Source organism: Salvelinus alpinus, chromosome 19 (assembly GCF_045679555.1).
Source record: "Salvelinus alpinus chromosome 19, SLU_Salpinus.1, whole genome shotgun sequence".
NCBI lineage: Eukaryota > Metazoa > Chordata > Actinopteri > Salmoniformes > Salmonidae > Salvelinus > Salvelinus alpinus.
In genome coordinates this window covers 5344448-5355671 of record NC_092104.1, presented here as the reverse complement: position 1 = coordinate 5355671, position 11224 = coordinate 5344448, and the positions used below count along the sequence as shown (strand labels likewise).

The 11224-nt window shown below is 48.6% G+C and overlaps 1 protein-coding gene across 2 annotated transcripts in view; it reads right to left on the bottom strand.

Moving 5' to 3' along the window:
- The window catches only part of LOC139544902 (ras-GEF domain-containing family member 1B-A-like), a 100446-nt gene that overhangs the window by 15843 nt on the left and 73379 nt on the right, over positions 1-11224 (bottom strand). For both annotated transcript variants that reach the window (XM_071352090.1, XM_071352091.1), the window contains exons 7-10: positions 9856-9951; positions 9615-9717; positions 7431-7510; positions 2956-3051 (exon numbers count right to left, since the gene is read on the bottom strand). In XM_071352090.1, the coding sequence (XP_071208191.1) occupies positions 2956-3051; positions 7431-7510; positions 9615-9717; positions 9856-9951 (375 nt within the window). The remainder of the gene's footprint in view (positions 1-2955; positions 3052-7430; positions 7511-9614; positions 9718-9855; positions 9952-11224) is intronic.

The following is an 11224-nucleotide window of genomic DNA, read 5'->3' as shown; positions in this document are numbered from 1 at the left end:
CATTCCCATCATTTGGAGAGATCAGAATCTACATGAATCAACTAAACTGTTTCGGTCTGAAATGGAGGGGTTTAGAGAGGCGGGCCAGTAACTGGAGGGTTGGGGGTTTAGAGAGGCGGGCCAGTAACTGGAGGGTTGGGGGTTTAGAGAGGCGGGCCAGTAACTGGAGGGTTGGGGGTTTAGAGAGACGGGCCAGTAACTGGAGGGTTGGGGGTTTAGAGAGGGGGGCCAGTAACTAGAGGGTTGGGGGTTTAGAGAGGCGGGCCAGTAACTGGGGGGTTGGGGGTTTAGAGAGGCGGGCCAGTAACTGGAGGGATGGGGGTTTAGAGAGGCGGGCCAGTTACTGGAGGGATGGGGGTTTAGAGAGACGGGCCAGTAACTAGAGGGTTGGGGGTTTAGAGAGACGGGCCAGTAACTAGGGGGTTGGGGGTTTAGAGAGACGGGCCAGTAACTAGGGGGTTGGGGGTTTAGAGAGACGGGCCAGTAACTAGGGGGTTGGGGGTTTAGAGAGACGGGCCAGTAACTGGGGGGTTGAGGGTTTAGAGAGGGTTGGGAGTTTAGAGAGGGTTGGGGGTTTAGAGAGGCGGGCCAGTAACTGGGGGGTTGGGGGTTTAGAGAGGCGGGCCAGTAACTGGGGGGTTGGGGGTTTAGAGAGGCGGGCCAGTAACTAGAGGGTTGGGGGTTTAGAGAGGCGGGCCAGTAACTAGAGGGTTGGGGGTTTAGAGAGGCGGGCCAGTAACTGGGGGGTTGGGGGTTTAGAGAGGCGGGCCAGTAACTGGGGGGTTGGGGGTTTAGAGAGGCAGGCCAGTAACTGGGGGGGTTGGGGGTTTAGAGAGGCGGGCCAGTAACTAGAGGGTTGGGGGTTTAGAGAGACGGGCCAGTAACTAGAGGGTTGGGGGTTTAGAGAGACGGGCCAGTAACTGGGGGGTTGGGGGTTTAGAGAGACGGGCCAGTAACTGGGGGGTTGGGGGTTTAGAGAGGCGGGCCAGTTACTGGAGGGATGGGGGTTTAGAGAGACGGGCCAGTAACTAGAGGGTTGGGGGTTTAGAGAGACGGGCCAGTAACTAGGGGGTTGGGGGTTTAGAGAGACGGGCCAGTAACTAGGGGGTTGGGGGTTTAGAGAGACGGGCCAGTAACTGGGGGGTTGGGGGTTTAGAGAGGCGGGCCAGTAACTGGGGGGTTGGGGGTTTAGAGAGGCGGGCCAGTAACTAGAGGGTTGGGGGTTTAGAGAGGCGGGCCAGTAACTGGGGGGTTGGGGGTTTAGAGAGGGTTGGGAGTTTAGAGAGGGTTGGGAGTTTAGAGAGGGTTGGGGGTTTAGAGAGGCGGGCCAGTAACTGGGGGGTTGGGGGTTTAGAGAGGGTTGGGAGTTTAGAGAGGGTTGGGGGTTTAGAGAGGCGGGCCAGTAACTGGGGGGTTGGGGGTTTAGAGAGGCGGGCCAGTAACTGGGGGGTTGGGGGTTTAGAGAGGCGGGCCAGTAACTGGGGGGGTTGGGGGTTTAGAGAGGCGGGCCAGTAACTAGAGGGTTGGGGGTTTAGAGAGACGGGCCAGTAACTGGAGGGTTGGGGGTTTAGAGAGGGTTGGGGGTTTAGAGAGGCGGGCCAGTAACTGGAGGGTTGGGGGTTTAGAGAGGCGGGCCAGTAACTAGAGGGTTGGGGGTTTAGAGAGACGGGCCAGTAACTGGGGGGTTGGGGGTTTAGAGAGACGGGCCAGTAACTGGGGGGTTGGGGGTTTAGAGAGGGTTGGGGGTTTAGAGAGGCGGGCCAGTAATTGGGGGGTTGGGGGTTTAGAGAGGCGGGCCAGTAACTGGGGGGGTTGGGGGTTTAGAGAGGGTTGGGGGTTTAGAGAGGCGGGCCAGTAACTGGGGGGTTGGGGGTTTAGAGAGGCGGGCCAGTAACTGGGGGGTTGGGGGTTTAGAGAGGCGGGCCAGTAACTGGGGGGGTTGGGGGTTTAGAGAGGGGGGCCAGTAACTGGGGGGTTAGGGGTTTAGAGAGGCAGGCCAGTAACTAGAGGGTTGGGGGTTTAGAGAGACGGGCCAGTAACTGGGGGGTTGGGGGTTTAGAGAGGCGGGCCAGTAACTGGGGGGGTTGGGGGTTTAGAGAGACGGGCCAGTAACTGGGGGGTTGGGGGTTTAGAGAGGCGGGCCAGTAACTGGGGGGTTGGGGGTTTAGAGAGACGGGCCAGTTACTGGGGGGTTGGGGGTTTAGAGAGACGGGCCAGTAACTGGGAGGTTGGGGGTTTAGAGAGGCGGGCCAGTAACTGGAGGGTTGGAGGTTTAGAGAGGGTTGGGGGTTTAGAGAGATGGGCCAGTAACTGGGGGGTTGGGGGTTTAGAGAGGGTTGGGGGTTTAGAGAGGCGGGCCAGTAACTGGAGGGTTGGGGGTTTAGAGAGGCGGGCCAGTAACTGGGGGGTTGGGGGTTTAGAGAGGCGGGCCAGTAACTGGAGGGTTGGGGGTTTAGAGAGACGGGCCAGTAACTGGGGGGTTGGGGGTTTAGAGAGGCGGGCCAGTAACTGGGGGGTTGGGGGTTTAGAGAGGCGGGCCAGTAACTGGGGGGTTGGGGGTTTAGAGAGGCGGGCCAGTAACTAGAGGGTTGGGGGTTTAGAGAGACGGGCCAGTAACTAGAGGGTTGGGGGTTTAGAGAGACGGGCCAGTAACTGGAGGGTTGGGGGTTTAGAGAGGGTTGGGGGTTTAGAGAGACGGGCCAGAAACTGGAGGGTTGAGGGTTGAATCCAAGGGCTGATGAGGAAAAATCTGTCTGGATAGACTCCACAACTGAAGGCATCAGGATCAGCGTCTCAGGAAAGGTTTCCTGATCTTGGATCAGGTCCACCCTGTCCATGTAATCTTATTCATTACAATCTAAAAAAACAACAATACTGTTCCTAGATCTGCTCTCCGACTCTAAGATGCTTTACAGGCCTTGAATCTCAGATGCGTGTGAATGTATCGAAGCTCACCTTCTCTCTCGTGCTGTTGGCTGTTCTGGACCTCTGTGTTGCTCCTCTCAACGCTGTTCTGTAGTTGTAGAAGTTACTGGAAGGATTCATCTGATGCTGGAGAGAGAAGAGAGATTAGCATTATAAACGCCAGTATAGCAGTGTAACAGTTTAACTTTAGTCCGTCACCTCGCACCGACCCGGGCGCGAACCAGGGACCCTCTGCACATATCAACAACAGTCACCCACGAAGCATCGTTACCCATCGCTCCACAAAAGCCACGGCCCTTGCAGAGCAAGGGGAACCACTACTTCAAGGTCTCAAAGCGAGTGACGTCACCTATTGAAACGCTATTAGCGCGCACTACCGCTAACTAGCTAGCCATTTCACATCGGTGACACTAGCAGAATATTAATTTTGTATTTATTTATTTAACACGACAAGTCAGTTTAAGAACAGAGCTCACTAATTAACGAAACAGGGTCCGACACATTCCTGTGGGAACACAATGAGGCGATTTATAAACCGCACCATCTATTAGCCCGGGCCAAACCCAAACCCGGACGACGCTGGACAAAAAAGAATAGTGCGCCGCCCTATGGGACTCCCAATCACGACCGGTTGTGATACAGCCTGGAATTGAACCAAGGTCTGTAGTGACGCCTCTAGCGCTGAGATGCAGTGCCTTAGAGCGCCGAGCCACTCGGGAGCCCGAGAAAGCTCTCAGATTAAATATTGGTTCTAACTACATCCTCAGACAGTGAGATGCAGATCGTATGATTCAGTTCATCTTTTAGTTCATCTTCCTCATCATATGAGGCGGCAGCCTAGCCTAGTGGTTAGAGCGTCGGACTAGTAACCGAAAGGTTGCAAGTTCGAATCCCTGAGCTGACAAGGTACAAATCTGTTGTTCTGCCCCTGAACAAGACAGTTCTAGGCCGCCATATTGAAAATAACAATTTTGTTCTTAACTGACTTGTTCAGTATATATAGTATATTGATTGCATCACTACTTTTGGTAAATGTAATTCTAAAACATGTGGTTTGGGTTAAAATATGGTGATTAGTTAGTCGTTGGCCAGGCTTTGAAGCGATGGTCTACCCTTCATACAAGAAAACCAGAACCCTGTCTCAATGGTCTAAGACACTGCATCTCAGTGCTAGCTGTGTTACTAGAGATCCTGGTTAGAGTCCAGACTCTGTCTCGGTGGTCTAAGGTACTGCATCTCAGTGCTAGCTGTGTTACTAGAGATCCTGGTTAGAGTCCAGGCTCTGTCTCAGTGGTCTAAGGTACTGCATCTCAGTGCTAGCTGTGTTACTAGAGATCCTGGTTAGAGTCCAGGCTCTGTCTCGGTGGTCTAAGACACTGCATCACAGTGCTAGCTGTGCCACTAGAGATCCTGGTTTGAGTCCAGGCTCTGTCTCAGCCGGCCTCAACCGGGAGACCCATGGGGCGGCGCACAATTGGCCCAGTGTCGCCCGGGGTAGGGGAGGGTTTGGCCGGCAGGGATGTCCTTGTCCCATCGCGCACTAGCGACTCCTGTGGCGGGCCGGGCTCAGTGCACGCTGACACCACCGCCTGGTGTAACGGTGTTTCCTCCGACACGTTGGTGCGGATGGCTTCCGGGTTAAGTGGGCATTGTGTCAAGAAGCAGTGTGGCTTGGTTGGGTCGTGTTTCGGAGGACGCACGGCTCTCGACCTTCGCCTCTCCCGAGTCCGTACGGGAGTTGCAGCGATGAGACAATACTTTAACTACTACCAATTGGATACCACGAAACTGGGGAGAAAAAAAGAAGTGAAAAATACAAAAAAATACTAAAAATAAAACCAGAAAACACCTCACCACTCCCCTAGAAAAAGGTTTCATTGCTTTTCAATGACTCGACCAATCACTCACAGTCACACATAAACCAACCCTGTCAAATCAACTGCAGGCACACATATGCAGCAAGACAGATGGAGCCATCAAACCTGCCTACCAGCACTCTGACCTCTATCAACACAGAGGGAGGACAATAACCTAACACCACAGACACCAACATCACTAGCAAGAACATCCCTACAGAGAGAGAGAGGACAGAGTGAGAGAGAGAGGAAAGAGAAAGAAGGACAGAGAGAGAGAGAGAGAGAGAGAGAGAGAGAGAGAGAGAGAGAGAGAAAGAGAGAGAGAGAGAGAGAAGGACAGAGAGAAGGACAGAGAGAGAGAGAGAGAGAGCCTAAACATCAGCACCACAGGTAGCTTCCACAGAGCTGTGAACGATCTGAGAGACAAGGCAAGAAGGGCATTCTATGCCATCAAAAGGAACATAAATTTCAACATACCAATTAGGATCTGGCTAAAAATACTTGAATCAGTCATAGAGCCCATTGCCCTTTATGGTTGTGAGGTCTGGGGTCCGCTCACCAACCAAGATTTCACAAAATGGGACAAACACCAAATTGAGACTCTGCATGCAGAATTCTGCAAAAATATCCTCCGTGTACAACGTAGAACACCAAATAATGCATGCAGAGCAGAATTAGGCCGATACCCACTAATTATCAAAATCCAGAAAAGAGCCGTTAAATTCTACAACCACCTAAAAGGAAGCGATTCCCAAACCTTCCATAACAAAGCCATCACCTACAGAGAGATGAACCTGGAGAAGAGTCCCCTAAGCAAGCTGGTCCTAGGGCTCTGTTCACAAACACAAACACACCCCACAGAGCCCCAGGACAACAGCACAATTAGACCCAACCAAATCATGAGAAAACAAAAAGATAATTACTTGACACATTGGAAAGAATTAACAAAAAAACAGAGCAAACTAGAATGCTATTTGGCCCTAAACAGAGAGTACACAGTGGCAGAATACCTGACCACTGTGACTGACCCAAACTTAAGGAAAGCTTTGACTATGTACAGACTCAGTGAGCATAGCCTTGCTATTGAGAAAGGCCGCCGTAGGCAGACATGGCTCTCAAGAGAAGACAGGCTATGTGCTCACTGCCCACAAAATGAGGTGGAAACTGAGCTGCACTTCCTAACCTCCTGCCCAATGTATGACCATATTAGAGAGACATATTTCCCTCAGATTACACAGATCCACAAAGAATTTGAAAACAAATCCAATTTTGATAAACTCCCATATCTACTGGGTGAAATTCCACAGTGTGCCATCACAGCAGCAAGATTTGTGACCTGTTGCCACAAGAAAAGGGCAACCAGTGAAGAACAAACACCATTGTAAATACAACCCATATTTATGCTTATTTATTTTAACTTGTGTGCTTTAACCATTTGTACATTGTTACAACACTGTATATATATAATATGACATTTGTAATGTCTTTCTTGTTTTGAAACTTCTGTATGTGTAATGTTTACTGTTAATTTGTATTGTTTATTTCACTTTTGTGTATTATCTACCTCACTTGCTTTGGCAATGTTAACACATGTTTCCCATGCCAATAAAGCCCCTTGAATTGAATTGAATTGAATTGAAAGAGAGAGAGAGAGAGAGAGAGAGAGAGAGAGAGAGAGAGAGAGAGAGAGAGAGAAAGAGAGAGAGAGGGAGGACAGAGAGAAGGACAGAGACACACAGAGAGAGAGAGAGAGCGAGAGAGAGAGACGGACAGAGACACAGAGAGAGAGAGAGAGAGAGAGACGGACAGAGACACAGAGAGAGAGAGAGAGAGAGAGAGAGAGAGAGAGAGAGAGAGAGAGGACAGAGAGAGACAGAGAGAGGACAGAGAGAGACAGAGAGAGGACAGACATAGAGAGGAAACTTTGAAACTTTGAAACTTCTGTATGTGTAATGTTTACTGTTCATTTTTATTGTTTATTTGACTTTTGTATATTACCTACCTCACTTGCTTTGGCAATGTTAACACATGTTTCCCATGCCAATAAAGCCCCTTGAATTGAATTGAATTGAATTGAGAGGACAGAGAGGAGAGAGGAGAAAGAGAGAGAGGACAGAGAGAGAGAGAGAGAGAGAGGACAGAGAGAGAGAGAGAGAGGAGAAAGAGGAGAGAGAGAGGACAGAGAGAGAGAGGAGAAAGAGATGACAGAGAGAGAGAGGACAGATAGAGAGAGGAGAGAGAGAAAGAGAGAGAGAAACCTGCTCCTTTGATGGCTCCTGGTTTCCACTGGGGCCCAACCTGGTTTATCTCTTTAATCTCTGCTACTTCACATCTCCTGACTGGAAGGCCCTTCTTCCACAAACCCCCAGGGAGCTCAGTGTTATCTGAGCCCCAGGTAGAGCTCAACGTCTAGGGCTACCCATCCCCCAGGACCTGCCTCTTCCTCCTCCATCACCATGGAGCTACTTCCAACAGCACAGAGGCAGTCCACTAGGCTTACAGGATAACATGTGAAGGTTAACTAAGCACTAGCTGCCTTTGCCATTTCTGTTCGCTAGATTGCATGATGCATGAGCTCAAGTGCATGACACTACATGCAGCAAGTGACAATGAAAGTGTGTGTGTGCGTGCGTACGTGCGTGCATGTACCTCCAAGATGTCAAACTTGGCCGTCTTGACTTTACTCCAGGTCTTCTTCAGTCGAGACACAGGACTCATGTTCATCCCAGCTGCAGAGAGCAAGATGGCCGACAACATTAGACAAACACATCTTTTTCCTCATTGAAACAGACAGGCATAACACAATCCCCTCCCCGCATTTTGTGTGAACACAATAGTGTTCACACACGCCTCGCTTCCACCACTCTGCTTCCCATATGGTAACCACTCTGCTTCCAACACTCTGCTTCCCCTTCCACCACTCTGCTTCCCCTTCCACCACTCTGCTTCCAACACTCTGCTTCCCATATGGTAACCACTCTGCTTCCCCTTCCACCACTCTGCTTCCCATATGGTAACCACTCTGCTTCCCCTTCCACCACTCTGCTTCCCATATGGTAACCACTCTGCTTCCCCTTCCACCACTCTGCTTCCCATATGGTAACCACTCTGCTTCCCATATGGTAACCACTCTGCTTCCCCTTCCACCACTCTGCTTCCCATATGGTAACCACTCTGCTTCCCCTTCCACCACTCTGCTTCCCATATAGTAACCACTCTGCTTCCCCTTCCACCACTCTGCTTCCCATATGGTAACCACTCTGCTTCCCCTTCCACCACTCTGCTTCCCATATGGTAACCACTCTGCTTCCCCTTCCACCACTCTGCTTCCCATATGGTAACCACTCTGCTTCCCCTTCCACCACTCTGCTTCCCATATGGTAACCACTCTGCTTCCCCTTCCACCACTCTGCTTCCCATATGGTAACCACTCTGCTTCCCCTTCCACCACTCTGCTTCCCATATGGTAACCACTCTGCTTCCAACACTGCTTCCCATATGGTAACCACTCTGCTTCCCATATGGTAACCACTCTGCTTCCACCACTCTGCTTCCCATATGGTAACCACTCTGCTTCCACCACTCTGCTTCCCATATGGTAACCACTCTGCTTCCAACACTGCTTCCCATATGGTAACCACTCTGCTTCCAACACTCTGCTTCCCATATGGTAACCACTCTGCTTCCAACACTCTGCTTCCCATATGGTAACCACTCTGCTTCCAACACTCTGCTTCCCATATGGTAACCACTCTGCTTCCAACACTCTGCTTCCCATATGGTAACCACTCTGCTTCCAACACTCTGCTTCCCATATGGTAACCACTCTGCTTCCAACACTCTGCTTCCCATATGGTAACCACTCTGCTTCCAACACTCTGCTTCCCATATGGTAACCACTCTGCTTCCCATATGGTAACCACTCTGCTTCCCATATGGTAACCACTCTGCTTCCCATATGGTAACCACTCTGCTTCCAACACTGCTTCCCATATGGTAACCACTCTGCTTCCAACACTCTGCTTCCCATATGGTAACCACTCTGCTTCCAACACTCTGCTTCCCATATGGTAACCACTCTGCTTCCAACACTGCTTCCCATATGGTAACCACTCTGCTTCCACCACTCTGCTTCCCATCTCTAGGTCCCTGGAGACTCCAGGGAAAGAGGGGCTGGGACAGCTGGCTCTGACTCCCCTACAGTCCCCTCCCTTTATCCCTAAACGTTTTGCCTTCCAATGGCGTGCCTGCCAATAACCTCCCTCTCTCCCTCCCTGGTCAGTGCTGACCATCGGTCTAATATGGGTGTTTGTGTAGGCCTGTTGTTCTTAACTGACTTGCCTAGTTAAATAAAGGTTCAATTTAAAGATATATAAAAAAAAAAAAGTGTAAATACAGCTGTCTGTGTCTGGAGCTCACTGGCAATGTTGTAGGTTTTGCTAGCACAAGCTTCTCCCCGGACCCAGATGATAGTTCATACAATGTTTCAAGTTCATTGCAGACGAGTAGAGATTCATGTGATTGAAATAACATGAACAAACTGGCATGTAATTTATAGGATTTTTTAAATCAGGATATTTTCTACCTGCATTATTTTTTATTTGTTTGCTTTATGTAGGCTATTTTTACCTAGTTGGTCAATAGAAGTTACTTGCATTGGTATTATATGGATTAGGAAGGTAAAATCTCACTGAACAACAAATTGCATTTACTGATTGAATTTCCTGACTGTCGACAAAAAGCCTTTTGTGTGTATAGCAAGTGAGCAGAGGAGTGAATTGTGACAAGGGGGGTGGGGTGAAAAAAACGACAACAACAACGATAAACACTTACAGATAATGGCCATGAGGGAGTTGAAGTTGCCGATGTTGAAACATTCCCGCGCCACGTCGATGAAGAACTCGATGACTCGCGCTCGCTGCTTCTTCTTCACGGGCTTGTCAACAACAACAAAAGAGCAAAATAAACCCTCGGGTCAAAAAGTTTTAAAAAAGATACATGATGATAACCAAGGTAACACTCGCTAAATTAGCTTAGCTGCAATAGGGTAAATGCTAGTTCACTAGCTACACACCATGCAGATCTCTGTGGCCACCATGAAGCTGAGTCTGTTGAACCACTCTACATACGCCTCCAGGTTGCTAGCCTTCTTGTGATCGCTGAAACAGCTCTGTGAAGATAAACACAGCCATTTCATTAGCATTAAGATGGCATAGATAGCTTAACATTTAGTTAGCATTAGCAACAATAGCATTTCATTAGCAATACTTACCTTATTTTTAAATTTTAGGTATTTTGCCAACAACAAAATGAGTAAAACAGTTCAACATTCTGCCATTTTATTTCAAACGTGAACCTAGATCCCCAGATGGGTGTATAGGCTTTATAGTTGTCTTTGTAATTAGACTATTAATGCAGACTCGGCACTATGCTCTGAGTCACACAATCAGGGTGTCAGCTAGCTAGCTAGCTATTCACATTATTGAGCAGAGCTGTGATGACTTGTCAAAAGACCAGAGGATTTCTCTCTGATTCTGATACCAAACATTCCTTTAGCCTTACGTAGCTCTCACCACAGTGGTCACCCCCCCCAACCCTTTGGAAGTGGATGTAGAGGTAGCCCAAGGCACAAAAGAAAGAGCACTAACCCCCCCCAAAGTCTCATTGTTGCCTAGCAGCAAAAACACACAAGCTCCACGCAGCCTCCTAGAACTCTTGGGTTTTGTAGCTGAGTGGTTGCTAGGCAATACGGCCCAAGCATTCTATGCCCTCCGGACAGACAGAAGAGGAAGAGGAACAGCACATATTTGGTCTACCTATCGCCCTCGCTAGCTTCTAGTCCTACAAAACGGAAATTACTTGTCATTTTCAACCTCTGGTTCGTTGGACATTGCTATGGGGGAAAGAATGTGGTTTTGGGACATATGCCGAAAATAATTTCTGAGGTTAAAACAGGCTTAGTACAGATCTTACACGTTTTGTTCGATGAGATAATATCAGTTCAGTTAAAGTGTAACTGACAGCGTTTTAGCAACTAAAATATGTTTAAATACACCCCCAGGAAGACAACAATCTTTTTTTTCCCTTTTTTTTTTGAGAAGCGAGCAATTTTGTTGTTTTAATAAATTCATAAAACGTTTGGGAATTAAGTATATTAACGCATATGTACACATTGTACAGCAATAAAGAGTAGTAACGAGTACTTTTGGATGTCAGGGAAAATGTATGGAGTAAAAAATACATTATTGTCTTTGGAAATGTAGTGGAGTAAAAGTTGTCCAAAATATAAATAGTAAAGTAAAGTACAGATACACCAATTTTTTTATTAAGTATTACTTTAAAGTATTTTCACTTAAGTAATATACACCACTGCTGCCTCCCCTATGATCGATGCCAAATACATTTGATTGACAACTAAGAGATATGCCAACTGTGGATAACAG